The sequence below is a fragment of the Arachis ipaensis genome, chromosome B10 (assembly GCF_059453495.1).
Source record: "Arachis ipaensis isolate K30076 ecotype BB chromosome B10, ASM5945349v1, whole genome shotgun sequence".
In the NCBI taxonomy this organism is placed as follows: Eukaryota; Viridiplantae; Streptophyta; class Magnoliopsida; order Fabales; family Fabaceae; genus Arachis; species Arachis ipaensis.
In genome coordinates this window covers 945,357-960,865 of record NC_142435.1, presented here as the reverse complement: position 1 = coordinate 960,865, position 15,509 = coordinate 945,357, and the positions used below count along the sequence as shown (strand labels likewise).

Below are 15,509 nucleotides of genomic sequence, written 5' to 3'. Positions count from 1 at the left end.
TTTTTTTTTTTTTTGTAATCCTTTGTATTTTAGAACATCTAAATTCAATATTCACTATTCATTTTTTTTAGAATTTAGATTTTTTAAAGTATAAAATTATTCACCATTAATTTTATAATTAATTTAAGAATAATTAATTTTTTACTTTAGTATTTTATTAATTTTTTTATTTTAGAAAAATTAGGTGCAACTTTTTTCTATTCTTTGTTGTCTGTTGCTTGTTGTTTGTTGGTTGTTATTATTGTTTTATTTCTTAGTGTGCTTGTTTTGTTGTTTTTGAGTCTCTGTAACTCTTTTTCCATGTTCGAGATTTCCGAGAGGGTGAAAACTTATCAAAGAAAAAAAAAAGGTAACCAAATTATTTGATGACGACAATAATAAATATCCCTTAAAATATTAATGATGTAGTTATTTCATTGCTTATATATACAATTTGCCAGCTGAGATTTGAAGAATAAAACTTTGAAGTATCACTGATGAGTAGAAATCTTTGTACAAAAATAATATACTCACCTTCACTTTTTAAGTAATGCTAAACAGCCAAAACTTGTCTTATTTAATATTTATTAATTATCACAATAATTAATGAATACTAAATAAAATAAGTTATGGTTATTTTTGGCTAATTTTCTTTGGCTACCAAACATTTCTGCTCTTTCCAGTATATTAACGGAGGGAGAGAGAGAGTAGAGAGTATTAAGTGATTAGGGTATTTGCAAGAGATTCTTGTTAGAAAAATCTGAATTATTAATGGTTGTTGGGTAATAGATGTGCTTTGATTTCAAATAATGACAACCATGTTTAATTTGTTAGATATTGTTAGCGCGTTGTCTTAGTTAGCATACCTGTTTGCTGTCTCACAATTAGGGCTGGAAGTGAGCCAAGCTGAGCCGAGCTAGACCAAACTCAAGCTCGGCTCACGAAAATTGAGCTTGGTTCACGGCTCGACTCATTTACAATCGAGCTTATTTCTTAAACTCAAACTCGGCTCACCAAAAGTTCACGAGCTGGCTCGAGCTCACGAGCTGGCTCAAATAAGAGAAACATAGATACATAATCTATAATTTTATATCAATAAATTATAACTTATATATTTTTAAAAATATTTGAAAAGATCAATTTTATATATTGTTTATCTATCAATAAATTATAAATTTTTTATTTATGTCCTATATTAAAATTATATGTAAAAAATAAATATAAATATTAAATAATTAAGTATATATATATATATATATATATATATATATATCGAGCCAGCTCACGAGCTAATGAGCTGAGCTTATCCAAGCTCAAGCTCGACTCATTTAATTTATGAGCTCAATTTCAGGCTCAAGCTTGGCTCACTAGCTCATGAGCTTAGCTTATCGAACTGTTAACGAGTCGAGTTCGAGCTGGCTCATGAGCTGGCTTGACTCACTTCCAGCCCTACTCACAATGACATTAGATATAACTTACAGTTTATATGCAATGAAAGCATAGATGAGTGGAATCCCCCATCCATTGGTACTTTTAAGATTAATTGTGATGCTAGTTATTTTGGTTCGGGTGATAGTGTTAGTTTTGTTTGTGTTATTAGAGATTGTAATGGGAGCTGGCAAAGGGGGTGTTTGGGAATGATTGAGAGTAATAGTATTCTTCAAGGAGAATTGTTTGCTATTTGGAGAGGATATCTCTTAGTTTGGGATGTGGGTCAACAAGATGTTATTTGTGAGACGGATTGTGTGGAAGCATTTAATCTTGTTACTCAAGATGGTTTTGGGTTTATTGATCCACTGGTGCTCAAAATAAGAGATATCATGCATTGGAATTGGCGGGTTGACTTTCGTTTGATTATGAGAGATGCAAACACGGTGGCAGATACTATGGCAAAGATGGCGATGAAGGTACAACTTTCGCATGTGGAGCTTCTTTCACCTTGGGAGGAGTTTAAGAGTAGTCTTAAACGGGACTGTCCCTCTATTTAGGCAGTTCCTTATTTTGTTTATTTTGTTTTTCTTTGTTTAATTTATTTCAGTCACCAAAAATATCACATATGAATGCAATTATTGCCATTAAATCAATCAGGTTAAGCATATATGTATGCACTCTAATCGTGAATCAAAGACTCATACCTGTTTGTGTGATTTACCCTTTGATTTATGAGTAGAGATTGAGAATGTGAGAATTTTTGTATATTCAACATAAAGCACGTAGACCACAATACATGGCAAATGACAAATGCCCAACGACAGAGAGAAAAAGCATCGCAACTTGAAGAGGTGTACATGGTTCGGTCCGACCCGAAGACTTGGCCTGGTCTCGAATATTTTAGGGGCTAATTTAGTGTGATTTTATCGGGTCTAGGGTCGGGTAAGGGTCTCAAAAATAGATCCGGTCATTATTTCGGGTCGGATTCGAACCATTGCACGGGTCACCCGAACTCGACTCGATGGTCCGGTCATCATACACAATTAATATTTTGTGTTATTAGTGGTGAATGATAGCTATTCTTATGTGAAATTTAAATATTGTAAACCTTAATATTTTGTGCTATTAGTCATTATAAGATTATAAGTTAATGTTTTATGTTTAAAATGCATAAGACTTTAGACTAATGCATAATATTGTGTTATTTGTATTGATTTAAATATTTGGTGTTATTAGACAATATTAATATTGGTTATGGTTATGCTTTAATTTTAGAGAAGTGTTGGTTCTTGTTATATTTTTTTAAATAAATTTTACTATGTGAATTGTGAAATAATAGTTGGAGATTATGTGATTTTTACATGCTAAAGACCTGGTTTTCATCCGGTTTTTATTCGATTTTTACCCGATCCGAAGGTGCGTAGGTTTCATCGAATCTAAGATTGGGTTAGGATCTAAAAATTACGTCCGATCTATATTTTGGGTCGAGTCTGAATTAAGCCAAACCTAATGTGGCCCGGGTCCATGTACACCCCTGTCAACTTGGTTATGCTTATATTCTATTTTTCTTGAAAATACGCACACATACATGTTTACTACTAATTGTTCATCGTTTTTCATTTTAATTTATGCTTTTGTTTATATAATAATATAATCTAATAGAATATGAGATCGGATCCCTCTACAACATGTCCATCTTCACATCATGTTTTTGTCTCTAACCTGTCCCTCTGCATAACGTGAGCACGTTCTCTGTATAGCCTTAGGTAGCTTTCCAAATTTTTTCGCTCTATATATGCATATGTATGTATGTATGTTCATAAAAAAAATGTTTGATATATGTGATACAATTCATCAGTTTGTAGATAGAATAATAAGATGAAATTTGAATTAACCAAATACTAATAAAAATAAAATTGTGAAGTGAAAATGATGATATCCTACTTAGCTTACTTGATTTGTTTATATCCGTAATGAGTTAGAATAGGTTAATAATTCAATTAAATAATTTTTATTAATGAGTAGAATTTTATAAAAATAAAAAGTAATCAATTATGCATGAATTTAGTGATTAATACTTTTTTTTTTTAATTTTTTTCAATATAAAATTATCTTTTTCATCTCTTTTTGATTTAATTTAATTCTTTTCTGATTTACTATCTCTTTTTCGAATTTGATTTAATTATTTTTTAGTTCACTCTTATTCTTTCCCTTACAGCATCATAGAATGTGCACTATTACATGATGAACACCCTTTCAATTTGAGTATATAGCAAACATTATTAAGAATAGTGTTAGACACTACTTCTTTTTTTTTTTTTTTTTTTTACCAAAGATAAGAGACTCGAATTCGTAACCTCTTAATTGAGTATGAGGAGACTATGCCATTTGAGCTATTACTCATTAGCGTGTTAGACACTACTTTAGTTTCCAAATTTCTTGGAATAATATTATATTGGGCTTATATAAAAGCTAAAAAGTGATTATTGTATATTTTGCTGCTCCTTTATAATATCAAATCAGTATCTATCTTTAGAGGAAGTTATAGACTTAATGATCTCACATTACATTAATCTAGATAAAGAAATAAATAATCAAGGGAATAACAAAGTAATATAATAAAGAGAGGTTAATATAATTAAAATTCAAGCGTATTAAGCTTAAGCAATTAAGCAAGTTTCGTTGTTATTCTTCTTCGATTCTTCGATTTCACAAGCAACGTAGCCTCTCCTCCGATCAATCTAAGGCCAACGCTCCCGCCAATCTCAGCTACGGTATTATAAAAGCCACAACTTTTCGAGATTCAATTTCTTTGAGAAAACAAAATTAACATGAAAAATTAGAAAATAATGACGATCACAGATGGAAATCATTTAATTTCAGATCAATTTTTTAAACACTATTTCAAGATTTCATTTTAGATCAAGTTTATTTGAATAGAATTGAAATGTGAAGTACATTTGGTGGTGGAAATTAGGAAAAATGAGTGCGGTGTTTGAAGGTTACGAGCGTCAATACTGTGAGCTGTCTTCAAATCTGTCAAGACAATGCAGTGCAGCCTCTTCTCTTGATGGAGGTAGTAATAGTTCTTTCTTTGATTTGCTTTTTAGAAAATAATTAATTAGTTCTGTGGTGCAGAGCAGAAGAAGCTGAAAATTTCTGAAATAAAAGCTGGAATCGATGATGGTGATACATTGGTACAACAACAAGACTTGTGCACGTCGTCATTTTTAGTTAATATTTTGAAATGTCTGGTGATTGATATTTGTTATACGGTGGAAACTCAGGTGCAGTCGACTTCACGTGAAGTAGACTTCACCTTAGTTTTCACCTTGTTATATATATATCTAGATTCGAAAAATGGAGCTTGAAGCAAGGAGCGCAAGCATGAAGGCATCTCTTCTTGTCAAGTTAAGGGAATACAAAACGGATTTGAACAACTTGAAAAGTGAGCTTAAAAGAATCACATCGGCTACTAATAATGATGAGTTGTTGGAATTGGGACAGGCTGATACATTGGCGGTTGGTATCATTCTTCTTGCTCTGTTTTGGTAGTTAATTAGTTGATGTAATGATGATAGCATGCAGGTGTCATCAAACGATCACAGAGAAAGACTGGTAATGTCTACAGAGAGATTGAATCAGTCGTCTGAAAGAATAAAGGAGAGCAGGAGAAGCATGCTGGAAACAGAGGAGCTTGGCGCCGCCATCCTCCAAGATTTGCATCAACAACGCCAGTCACTACTTCATGCCCACAACACGGTAACTTCAAGATTTAGTACCACTCACCTTACTAACTAACTAACTAACTAACCATATACGCAATGCAATGCAGCTTCATGGAGTGGATGATAACATCGACAAAAGCAAGAAGATTTTGACAGCCATCTCAAGAAGGATGAGTAGGAATAAGTGGATTCTTGGCTCCTTCATGGCAGCCATAGTCCTTGCAATTATAGTTATCTTAACCATTAAACTCTCTCGTTAGCCCCCTTTCATGTAACAATACTTATTTTTATATTTAAAATAAAAATAAAAGAAATTAGCGGCAGCTTCATAGAGTAACTAAAAAGCTAAGGAACCAAGTTGGGTTGGTCTAGTGGTTAGCTCATTAGTCCGCTTAAGCAAATGTCGGGGTTCGAATCCCGCCTTGTGCATGCAGCAACTCATTGGTCAGCAACAAACCCTTAAATGGAGCTCAGTACCGCGACGGATTAGTTCTTGGCCTGTCGGGATGGGGGATACCATGGAAAACCAAAAAAAAAAACTAAAAAGCTAAGGAGGTGGAATCATGAATTCATGATTCATGAATCCATCCAATGTGGAAGTTGAAGTACGTCGCCGGTCGTCTCAGTCCCAATCGCACATTCCCGACTGCCCTACGCCTCTTCAACCACGCTTCCACCCAACGCCACCCTCCTCAACCTTCCTCAACCGTCATCTCTCAAACCAACTTCTCCAGAGCCATCTCACTCACCAAACAACTCGTCCTCTCCAATTCCCACACCGCCTGCTCCTCCCTCTTCCACGCGCTCACCCACTCCCAAGCACCCAACTTGGCTTCCGTCCTCATAGTCGCCTTCTGCGAATTGGGTCATGTCCAAGAAGCTCTTTCGGTGTATAGAAACGTCTCTTCTTTGCCTCTCTTGAAGGCTTGCAACGCGCTTCTTCACGCCCTCGTCAACACCCACAGATTTGATTCACTGTGGGAGGTCTATGGGGACATGGTGTCGCGTGGATTCTCCCCTACCGTTGTGAGCTACGGCATTTTGATGCAGGGCTGCTGCAGCCAAGCTGATTCTGTTGGTGCACGCAAGCTATTTGATGAAATGCTCCACCGCAAAATTGAACCAACCGTTGTGGTTTACACTATTATGATCAGTGTTCTTTGCAATGAGGGTCGAATGGGAGATGCCGAGGGCGTCTTCCGTTTGATGAGGGAATCCGGAGTGGCGCCTAATTTGTACACTTATAAGACTCTCATGGATGGTTATGGCAAGGTAGCTAATGTGATCCGGGTTTTCGAGTTGTATGCTGAAATGCTCTGGCATGGATTGCACCCTAATGTTGTCACATTTACTACTATGATAGATATTCTGTGCAAGGTGGTGGGGGATCTGAAAACGGCAAGGAATTGCTTTGTGTATATGGCAAAATTCGGGGTTGTCCCTAACGCGTATGCTTATAATTCTTTGATTGACGGATGCTGTAAGGCTGGGAACTTGTCAGAAGCAATGCGTTGGAAGCTAGAAATGGAAAGGTCTAAAATCTCTCCGGATGTTTTCACTTACAATATCCTCATTAAGGGTCTGTGCGACTTGGGGAGATTGGAAGAAGCTGAGGGTTTGATGCAGAAGATGGAGGCTGCAGGAGTTCTTGCGAATTCTGTGACATATAATGTGATGATTGATGGGTACTGCAAGAAAGGCAATATGGAGAAGGCCATTGAGGTGTGCTCTGAAATGGTTGAAAGGAAAATTGAACCCAATGTCATAACGTATTCTACGTTGATTGATGGGTTTTGCAAGAACAGGAGTGTAAATGCTGCAATGGGCATGTACACAGAAATGGTAATCAAAGGTCTTGTGCCGGATGTGGTGACTTACACAGCTCTGATTGACGGGCATTGCAAGCACGGGAACATGAAAGAGGCTTTCAGGCTGCTCAAGGAGATGCTTGATGCAGGATTAACACCAAATGCGTTTACATTTAGTTGTTTAATTGATGGCCTTCTGAAAGACGGAAGAACATCTGATGCAATCAAACTGTTCTTGGAGAAAACCCGAGCTGGTTTCGCTGGAGTTAAAATGCATAGCAGCCTGTATTCTCCAAACAATGTGACGTATGTGATTTTAGTTCAAGGTTTGTGCAAAGATGGACAAATTTTTAAGGCAACTAAGTTTTTGCGGATATGAGACATAATGGTTTCCAACCAGACATGCTAGTTTATGTTATAATGTTGCAAGCACATTTCCGATACAAGCACATGCTTGATGTAATGATGCTGCATGCAGACATGGTGAAGACGGGGGTTGTGCAAAACGCTTCGGTACATCGTGTATTGTCTAGGGGCTATCAAGAGAATGGATATCTGAGATCAGCTCATTTGTGTTCTGAGTATTTAATGGAAGAAGATGGTATGCAGCATTCTTAATCAGCTCCTTTTTTGTTTTTCAAGAAAAAAAGAAAAAAAAATTTCGACAGCTCTAAATAGATTAGACCAATAAGCACAGCTGAATTAGGAGGTAGTGCTAGTTGAATCAGAGATTTCATAATTCAAGCCCCTGTATGCAGATGTATCAAAACTCAAAAGGAAAAGTTTTGCTACCCAAAGAGTTGTATTGCTCTAGAATGATTGCCCAATAGGAGGATATATGTGGTTTCGACAAACAATAAAAATAAAAATAAAAATGAAAAAATAGAACATTTCTGCTATGAATACTGGCCAAAAGTGTCAACGAAAGTATATTCATCAATGCATGATATCAGATTTCTGCTAACCACATAGCATTGTTGTTTCGTATTTGTGAGTCACTTACACGGTTCATTCATGACACCCTTGAAATGGTTCACCCCTTTGGTTCAAAGGAGTGTGAACAAGTTGGTTTATGTACCCATGTCTACGTCGAATCGCAAAGCCCAGTTCCACAATATCCTCAAGCCACCAAAGCCAAACCAGACCCTTAAGAAGTACCTTGATGGTAACAACCCCACCAAAGTGCTGCTACACTTCAGATATTTGATGAGAGAAAGAACCACTTTCAACTCAATAGACAGCTTCACTTTCCTGTTTGCCCTCAAAGCCTGCAACAAGAGACATTCCTCAATCCATGGAAAACAATTGCATGGTCTCATCACAAAATTTGGATACAAAGACATAGTCCAACTCCAGACATCACTTCTGAAAGTGTATGCTGAAGGGGGAAACCTGTGCAGTGCCCACCAAGTATTTGATGAAATGCCCACTAAGAACATTGTATGTTGGACCTCTTTGATTTCTGCATATGTTGACAATCATAAACCCAACAAAGCCTTAGAGACGTTCAGAATGATGCAGATGGACAATGTCGAACCTGATCAAGTCACAGTAACAGTTGCTCTCTCCGCATGTGCTGATACTGGGGCACTGGAACTGGGTAATTCGATTCATAATTTCATCCGGCGCAAAGGAGGGCTGAAAATAGATTTGTGCTTGAATAATGCTCTCATTAACATGTATGCTAAATGTGGGGATATCACTACAGCAAGGAGATTGTTTGACAGCACAAAGATCAAAGATGTCACAACTTGGACGTCCATGATTGTGGGGCATGCGCTGCATGGTCAAGCATATGAAGCTCTTGAGCTTTTCTCAGAAATGAACACGGGCTTCAACGTAGTCCCAAACGATGTAACCTTCATAGGAGTTTTAATGGCTTGCAGCCATGCAGGATTGGTTGAGGAAGGGAAGCAACATTTCAGAAGTATGACCGAGGATTACGGCATTCGGCCTAGAGAGGCTCACTTTGGCTGCATGGTGGATCTTTTATGTAGAGGTGGTTGTCTAAAAGACGCATATTACTTTATTATGGAGATGCCGGTGCAGTCTAATGCAGTCATTTGGCGAACCTTGCTGGGGGCTTGCAGCCTCCATGGTGAACTGGAGCTAGCTGCAGAAGCTCGGGAGAAACTGCTCAAGTTGGACCCTAACTATGTGGGTGATAGTGTTGCTTTGTCCAATATTTATGCAGATAAAAGGATGTGGAATAACAAGATGATTGCTAGGAATCAGATCAAACAATCAAGAGCTCCTGGTTGCAGTTCCATTGAGGTGACAAGTGGAGTTGGTGAATTTGTAATTGTCAATAATCCTTAGAAGAGGGAAAGATATACCTTGCTAATCAGAATACCTATGAAAGGGTCGTTTAGATATAGAAGCAAATTCAGCAAAGCTGTTAAGTTGTAAACAAACTTTGTAACCATGAAAAGAAAAATGATAATATTTATCATCAAATGACACCTTTCAATTAAGGTAAAAAGCTCTTTGTCAAAGGCTCGAGGTGAATTTTCTGCCAGCTTAGTTTATCAAAATTGATAGGTATGGTTATGGCAGTATAAACTAATAATACGTCAAAATTAACCTCCATGATTAATGACACAATAGTAGCTTTTGAGTTTTTAAATAAGGTAAAAATAAAATACATTAAGCTTCTTTGATCCTCTCTTTCTTTTTTCCCCTTCTTTCCAGGAGAACATATTAACATAGTGCTAGTAGTAATTTTATTTATTTAATCGAATTAAAATTGTTGGAAAATATATAGCAAGAATGAGTTAGTTGTATAGAAGGAAGGAATCCCGAAAATAGCTTACATATTTCATGGTTAGAATTGTCGGAATTTAAATCTTTCATGGTCAGCAATGGGGTAGTTTATTCTAAATGAATAGATTCCTGTTTCTTCTTTCCAAGAATTCTGCACCAATCATGCTTATGATACTCAACCAAAAATAAGATTCTTAGTCCCACAATGAATTGAAAACTCAATAACAACTTAAAAAGAAATATGAACAAATGATGGAGATATATGAATCATATATTGCTACATTAGCAATGATGTTTGAACAGACCACCCACTAACTTAAGAACCCTACCAAATGCAATTAAACTCAAAGAAAATTACCTTTGCAAACTCTGCTGGTGGGACCTTATCTCCTTTGCAAAATCATATATGAATCAACTATTAAAGCCTTTTGCACACGTAATATACGCTCACTCCATAGAGCTCTCAATTTTGTAGGCACCAAGCTTAAAGAATGAAACCATTTGAGAGTAAATGTTTTAATCGAAACACCAAATTCAAATAAATTTCTATGATCGGAGCAGGAAAGTTTAATAACATCTATATACAAAGAAAATCAAGTTAGCTTCTAATCAGCGTGACATCAGTAGTATACGCCCTAATCTCGAGTTGACATGCTGACAGCCTAGTATCATGTTCTAAAGGCTTCAACTAGGAGCCTAATTAGTGTTCAGACCATATAGCACTGTGTCTTGAAAAGCTACTTTCCTTCAAGGAGAAACCATGTTGAAACTACTCAGATTCAGAATCTGAAAGTGGCATTTGATAAGCACCCTTTGGTTCCGAATCCGTCATAGAAGGATGCTGATTTTTAGTCGAATCTTTAGTTTGCCGCCTTCGGAGACCATCTCTTGGTCTCCGATTTCTTTCATCCTGGGAAGGTTCCTGTCATAATGAAAGGCAGAGATAGTACATTCCTTATATTACTTTTTCTCCTTATAAAATGTTGAATTATTTTCCAAAACCAAAGATGTGAAAAAATACCAGAATGTGATACATGTTCTGCTATGCAAGATTTAGCCAAAAATTACCTCAGAACTTGGTTGACTTTGTGGATTTGATTCAGATGTCTGAGCTTGTTGGTTCCTTCGGAACCAAATGGTACCCATAGAAATTAATGCTCCCAGAAGCAAGAAAGGACCAATTCTTGGATCCTCTTGGTAAACCAAGAGTCCTCTAACAACACCCTGAATCCTTTGCTTGAGATTTTCCAAAGGAACCTTTTGCGCAGTTCTAGACCAACCAGGATCTTTGTCATCTGGAACAAGAGCTGGAGTTCGTAGTGTCTGTGAAGATGCCACAGAAATAAAATAAGAAAACTATAAAGAATTTGAACCCATCAATACCTATCTCTCATTTGAATGCATCAAAATGAATGGCATTCATGAAACTATGATCACATAAGCAGATGAAGTTTTTGAATACAGCAATTAATCATAATTCAAAAACAAATAATTGATTTAAGGAGGCAGAGGAAACATCCCAAGTTATGTCCCTATGTTATATAGTGCTAACAAGCAAAACTTGTAAGTTAAAACCTAAAAAAGACTTACAAAGAATGGTAATTCTCGTGTCACCATCTTTTATTATACTTGAAATCCATTGGCTTATCTGCAGAAAAACAAAAAAAAAAATAGAAAATATAATGAGAAAAACTGGATTTAACATCATTATGTCAAGTAATCAACATAATTTTTGATAAGTTATAAAAGAAATGCCAAACTACTTATGGCAGAGAAACATCATACAAAGCACCATTGGCGATGTGGAAATTTCAGTGTAAAAGAACGAACCTCTGAGATATCATTTGCACCCTTATATCAAGCCAAGCAAACGTCAACCGCTTGCTAATAATTACAGTTATTTAAAGTTGACTGATTAAGAATTGTTTATCTATACTTAAAATTGATGGTGAAGACATACTTAAAAGTGGTATAATTATAAGCAAGTTTTACTTTTATTTCATCTTCTTTTTTTTTCAATGTTAATCTCTTAGCTATATGTTAAAATATATAATCATGAGAACCCATGTTTATCTAAAGGATGGAATGTATTTTCAGTTATTCTTTTTTATCATAAAATTATAATACATAATAGAAATATGTATTATCATTGTAATGTTTTCTGCTTTTTAGTATATTATTATATTATTGTTGAGTGAAAATCAATAAATCATATGAAGATATGTTGTATTGTAATTGAGTTGTTTACCCGAATAAGTGATTTTAGGAAAATTAATTGAGTGAAACACACACACAATCATTTATGTTTGAACATCTAAAACTCTAGGTCCAAATTTAGCATAAATAAAATACTTAGAGAAGGTGATGAAGGAGAAGAAGTAAGTGGATGCAAATAGAAGAAACATGATTAGGAAAGAAAGTATTGAAAACCAAATAGCATCTAAGAATGAATTTGGGAAGAGCTAAGTAGATATAAGCAACAGAATTAGCTTCTCTTAACATGCGTTTGAAACAAGCTTTTCAGTTTTGTTATATCATTTCCTCCCTTCCTAATCTTTTTTAGTAGTCAAGTATGTATCTTACTCCCGCATTTCTGTGGGACTATTAACTTTTGTATTTTATGGCCAGCACTTAACCATAAAAAAAAAGTGAGTGATTTTTTATCATTGGATGTAATGTTACACGATTAAAAACACTATTGATGACCAATTGATGGTTACAAAACACAAAAGTTGCTGCCCCTAGCACTCCTCATTTTTAATAGTCTAAGATTACATTTAAGGGGAATGTTCCCATAAAGACGCTTAAAACGTCTTTTTGTAAAAACGCTTACGTTTCGCATTATTATTGGACGTATTAATAGATTGGTTATTTTAAATTTCTTAACAAATTAGAATAAAACCGATTTTTTATATAACAATAACAATAAATCCATTTTTTTTAGAGATTTAATTGTATTTTTAAATTTTTAGGAATTTAAATATTCACAAAACAAAAAATCAGAGATATATTTATCTTTTTATCAAAAAGTTTAAAGATAATCGGTTTTTTTTTTTTGGTGCAAAATTAATTTGGTCTTTTAAAAAATAAGCATACCTATTACATTAAATTTTTATTGGTTTAAAAGAATAAATTTCTATAATAACTCCTGGGATTTATGGAATTATCTAATTTAATTTTTGAGATTTTAATTTAACTATACAGTAGTTTTTTAGATTGAGCTCCGGGTACTAAAGTGGTTTCTAAGCTCATTTTTGGTAATGACTCAGTTATTTCAGTGCTGATATAGTTATCATGTGTCACACTGTCACCTTTCAACCACTCCTCTTCTTCTTCGCCTCTCTCTCCACCGCACTCTTTCTCTTTCAGCAGTCACTCTTGTCATCCCTTTCCCCTCTCCTTTCATTCTCAACTCTCTTCATCATTTTCTCCCTTTCTTTCGACCTACTTTAATTTCCTCCACCCTCCGCCACCTCCCTTATACCCTCTCATGTAAAATGAGTAAAGCTAATTTTAGAAAATATATAAATAAATAATAACTAAATAAAATGAGAGGTAATAAACAATCTTAGTTTATAACCTTAGAATTTTAATGGTTGAAAAAAAGAAAAATTATATACCTCTAATTGACGGATGGTTCATATTGAAGAGACTCACCTATAAATTGAGCTTTTCTTTAATTCATTTCAATCAAGTCATCCAAAGAGAATAACATAATATTTCTTTGAGTAGTTTTCTTCTATATATAGAGAGAGAAGTGTGTTTTCCTTTTGTCAAGAGAGAGTGTTTTGTAGTCTCCTTGTGATAGAGAGAAGTTGTAATTCTCAAAAAAAGTTATTCAATTGTTTCCATATTTTATACAAATTTCTAATTTTTCATCTCTATATTTTGTTGTGTCATTTGTCTGGTACCTAACAGTGGTATCAGAGCCAAAGGTTGCTGATTAATATTTTTTTTTCCGCTGCGAGTTACCGTCTAAAAAAAATGGCAGTAAAGTATGAAATTTCAAAATTCAGTAGGAGTAATTTTTCCATATGGAAATTGAAGATAAAAGCTATTATGAGAAAAGACAATTGCGTGACAGCAATTGAAGAAAGACCCACTGAAATTACAGATGAAAAATGGAAGGAGATGGATAACAATGCTGTTGCAAACTTACACTATTGGCACTAGCTGACTCGGTTTTATCAAGTGTAGCAGAGAAAAAGACAGCAAAGGAAATTTGGGATGCTCTCACCAAATTATATGAAGTCAAGTCACTACACAACAAGATATTCTTGAAGAGAAGACTTTATACTCTTCGAATGAGTGAGTCCACATCGGCAACGGATCACATCAACAATCTAAATACGCTATTTTTTCAACTCTCATCGTTGGAATATACCATAGCGAAAAATGAACGTGCAGAGCTCTTACTTCAAAGTCTACCAGATTCATATGATCAGCTTATGAATAAGGAAGATAGATTAGAAAGCTCAAAACAAGCAGATGCTTTGTTGATGACAAGAGGAAGATCAATGGAGCGTGGTTCCAGTGGGAGTCAAAGTAGACCAAAGTCACAAAGTAAGAAGCAGGTCAAATGCTACAATTGTGGTAAGAGAGGGCACTTCAAGAAAGATTGTTGGAATAAGAAGACTATAGAGAAGGTTCCAGAAGGATCAAGTTCTCAAGGATGTGTTGCGAGCACCTCTAATGATGGAGAAATCCTGTATGGCGAAGCAACAATTGATTCTAAAGGCAGCAAGTAGCTCACTGATGTTTGAATTGTTGATTCAGGAGCAACATGGCACATGACTCCTCATCGTGATTGGTTTTGTACATATGAACTTGTCTCGGAAGGATCGGTGTTTATGGGAAACGATCATGCCTTAGAAATTGTTGGAATGGGTACTGTCAAAATAAAAATGTTTGACGGTTCTATTCGTTCACTTCAAGGGATAAGACACGTGAAAGGCTTGAAGAAAAATTTGTTGTCGATTGGGCAATTGGATGAACTTGGATGCAAGACCCATATTGAAGGTGGGATCTTGAAAGTTGTTAAAAGAGCTCTTGTGGTAATAAAAGCAGAAAAGATTGCAGCAAATCTATACATGCTTGTGGGAGATACTTTGCAAGAGGCAGAGGCATCAGTTGCTTCATCAAGCCAAGAAGAAATGACGATGATATGGCATTGCAAACTGGACCACATGTCAGAACGAGGCTTGAAGATTCTTGTAGATCGTAATCTCATTTCCGGGCTCAAATCGGTAAACTTACCGTTTTGTAAGCACTGCGTTACAAGCAAACAACATAGATTGACGTTTGGTAGATCAACTGCTCGGAGCAAGCACATATTGGAGTTGATTCATTCTGATGTGTGGGAATCGCCGGAGATGTCCCTAGGAGGAGCAAAATATCTTGTATTATTTATTGATGATTACTCTATGAGGCTATGGGTGTACCCGATCAAAAAGAAGTCAGACGTGTTTGTGATGTTCAAAGAGTTCAAAGCAAAGTTAGAACTTGAATCTGGGAAGAAGATCAAGTGTTTAAGGACAGATAATGGAGGAGAATATGTCGATGGTGATTTTCTAACATTTTACAAGCAAGCAGGTATTCAACGGCAATAAACTTTAAAATTCAGAATATCAACTAAATATTAGTCAAAAATAATATATTTTGTTAGTGATATACCATTTCTTTATAATAATCGTTAATTAGTTAATGCATGTGTGATGTGTGTACGACTAGTTAAAGTAACACATTTAGTCCATTAATAAAGTATTTTGAAATTGATTCTTAAAAATAGAGAAATTTTTTG

The 15,509-nt window shown here is 35.4% G+C and overlaps 3 protein-coding genes and 1 pseudogene across 9 annotated transcripts; 3 read left to right on the top strand and 1 right to left on the bottom strand.

Moving 5' to 3' along the window:
* Positions 1–4,392: 4,392 nt before the first annotated feature.
* LOC148578917 (vesicle transport v-SNARE 11-like) lies at positions 4,393–5,398 on the top strand. 4 transcript variants are annotated; one of them, XM_088502810.1, is made up of 5 exons: positions 4,393–4,486; positions 4,549–4,607; positions 4,762–4,929; positions 4,999–5,172; positions 5,246–5,398. In XM_088502810.1, the coding sequence occupies exons 1-5, from the start codon at positions 4,393–4,395 to the stop codon at positions 5,396–5,398; spliced, it is 648 nt and encodes a 215-aa protein (XP_088358936.1). The 4 variants fall into 4 exon arrangements, with proteins under 4 accessions (XP_088358936.1, XP_088358928.1, XP_088358931.1 ...); XM_088502802.1 differs by having other exon boundaries at positions 4,762–4,932; XM_088502805.1 differs by having other exon boundaries at positions 4,393–4,489.
* Positions 5,399–5,621: 223 nt separating this feature from the next.
* On the top strand, positions 5,622–9,429 carry LOC148578916 (uncharacterized; annotated as a pseudogene). The gene has a single exon (XR_015902692.1). The product of XR_015902692.1 is annotated as an uncharacterized LOC148578916 (transcript).
* Positions 7,961–9,429, top strand: LOC107623735 (putative pentatricopeptide repeat-containing protein At1g74400). The gene has a single exon (XM_016326093.3). The coding sequence runs from the start codon at positions 7,961–7,963 to the stop codon at positions 9,263–9,265; it is 1,305 nt and encodes a 434-aa protein (XP_016181579.1). The 3' UTR covers positions 9,266–9,429.
* A 780-nt stretch (positions 9,430–10,209) lies between these two features.
* LOC107623736 (uncharacterized) lies at positions 10,210–11,581 on the bottom strand. 3 transcript variants are annotated; one of them, XM_088502779.1, is made up of 4 exons: positions 11,540–11,581; positions 11,300–11,357; positions 10,778–11,032; positions 10,210–10,631 (listed from the first exon to the last, which is right to left on the bottom strand). In XM_088502779.1, the coding sequence occupies exons 2-4, from the start codon at positions 11,324–11,326 to the stop codon at positions 10,479–10,481; spliced, it is 435 nt and encodes a 144-aa protein (XP_088358905.1). In that variant the 5' UTR covers positions 11,327–11,357; positions 11,540–11,581; the 3' UTR covers positions 10,210–10,478. The 3 variants fall into 3 exon arrangements, with proteins under 3 accessions (XP_088358905.1, XP_016181580.1, XP_088358903.1); XM_016326094.3 differs by lacking the exon at positions 11,540–11,581 and adding an exon at positions 11,495–11,539; XM_088502777.1 differs by lacking the exon at positions 11,540–11,581 and adding an exon at positions 11,473–11,499.
* Positions 11,582–15,509: the final 3,928 nt, after the last annotated feature.

Bases quoted from the DNA above. Each gene is read 5' to 3' on its own strand.
- LOC148578917 (XM_088502797.1), top strand. From the start codon at position 4,393: ATGAGTGCGGTGTTTGAAGGTTACGAGCGTCAATACTGTGAGCTGTCT. The intron at 4,933-4,998 runs GTTGGTATCATT...GATAGCATGCAG, and splicing joins GACAGGCTGATACATTGGCG to GTGTCATCAAACGATCACAG. The intron at 5,173-5,245 runs GTAACTTCAAGA...AATGCAATGCAG, and splicing joins TACTTCATGCCCACAACACG to CTTCATGGAGTGGATGATAA.
- LOC107623735 (XM_016326093.3), top strand. From the start codon at position 7,961: ATGACACCCTTGAAATGGTTCACCCCTTTGGTTCAAAGGAGTGTGAAC.
- LOC107623736 (XM_088502779.1), bottom strand. From the start codon at position 11,326: ATGGTGACACGAGAATTACCATTCTTT. The intron at 11,033-11,299 runs GTAAGTCTTTTT...GCATCTTCACAG, and splicing joins CACGAGAATTACCATTCTTT to ACACTACGAACTCCAGCTCT. The intron at 10,632-10,777 runs GTAATTTTTGGC...TCATTATGACAG, and splicing joins AAAGTCAACCAAGTTCTGAG to GAACCTTCCCAGGATGAAAG.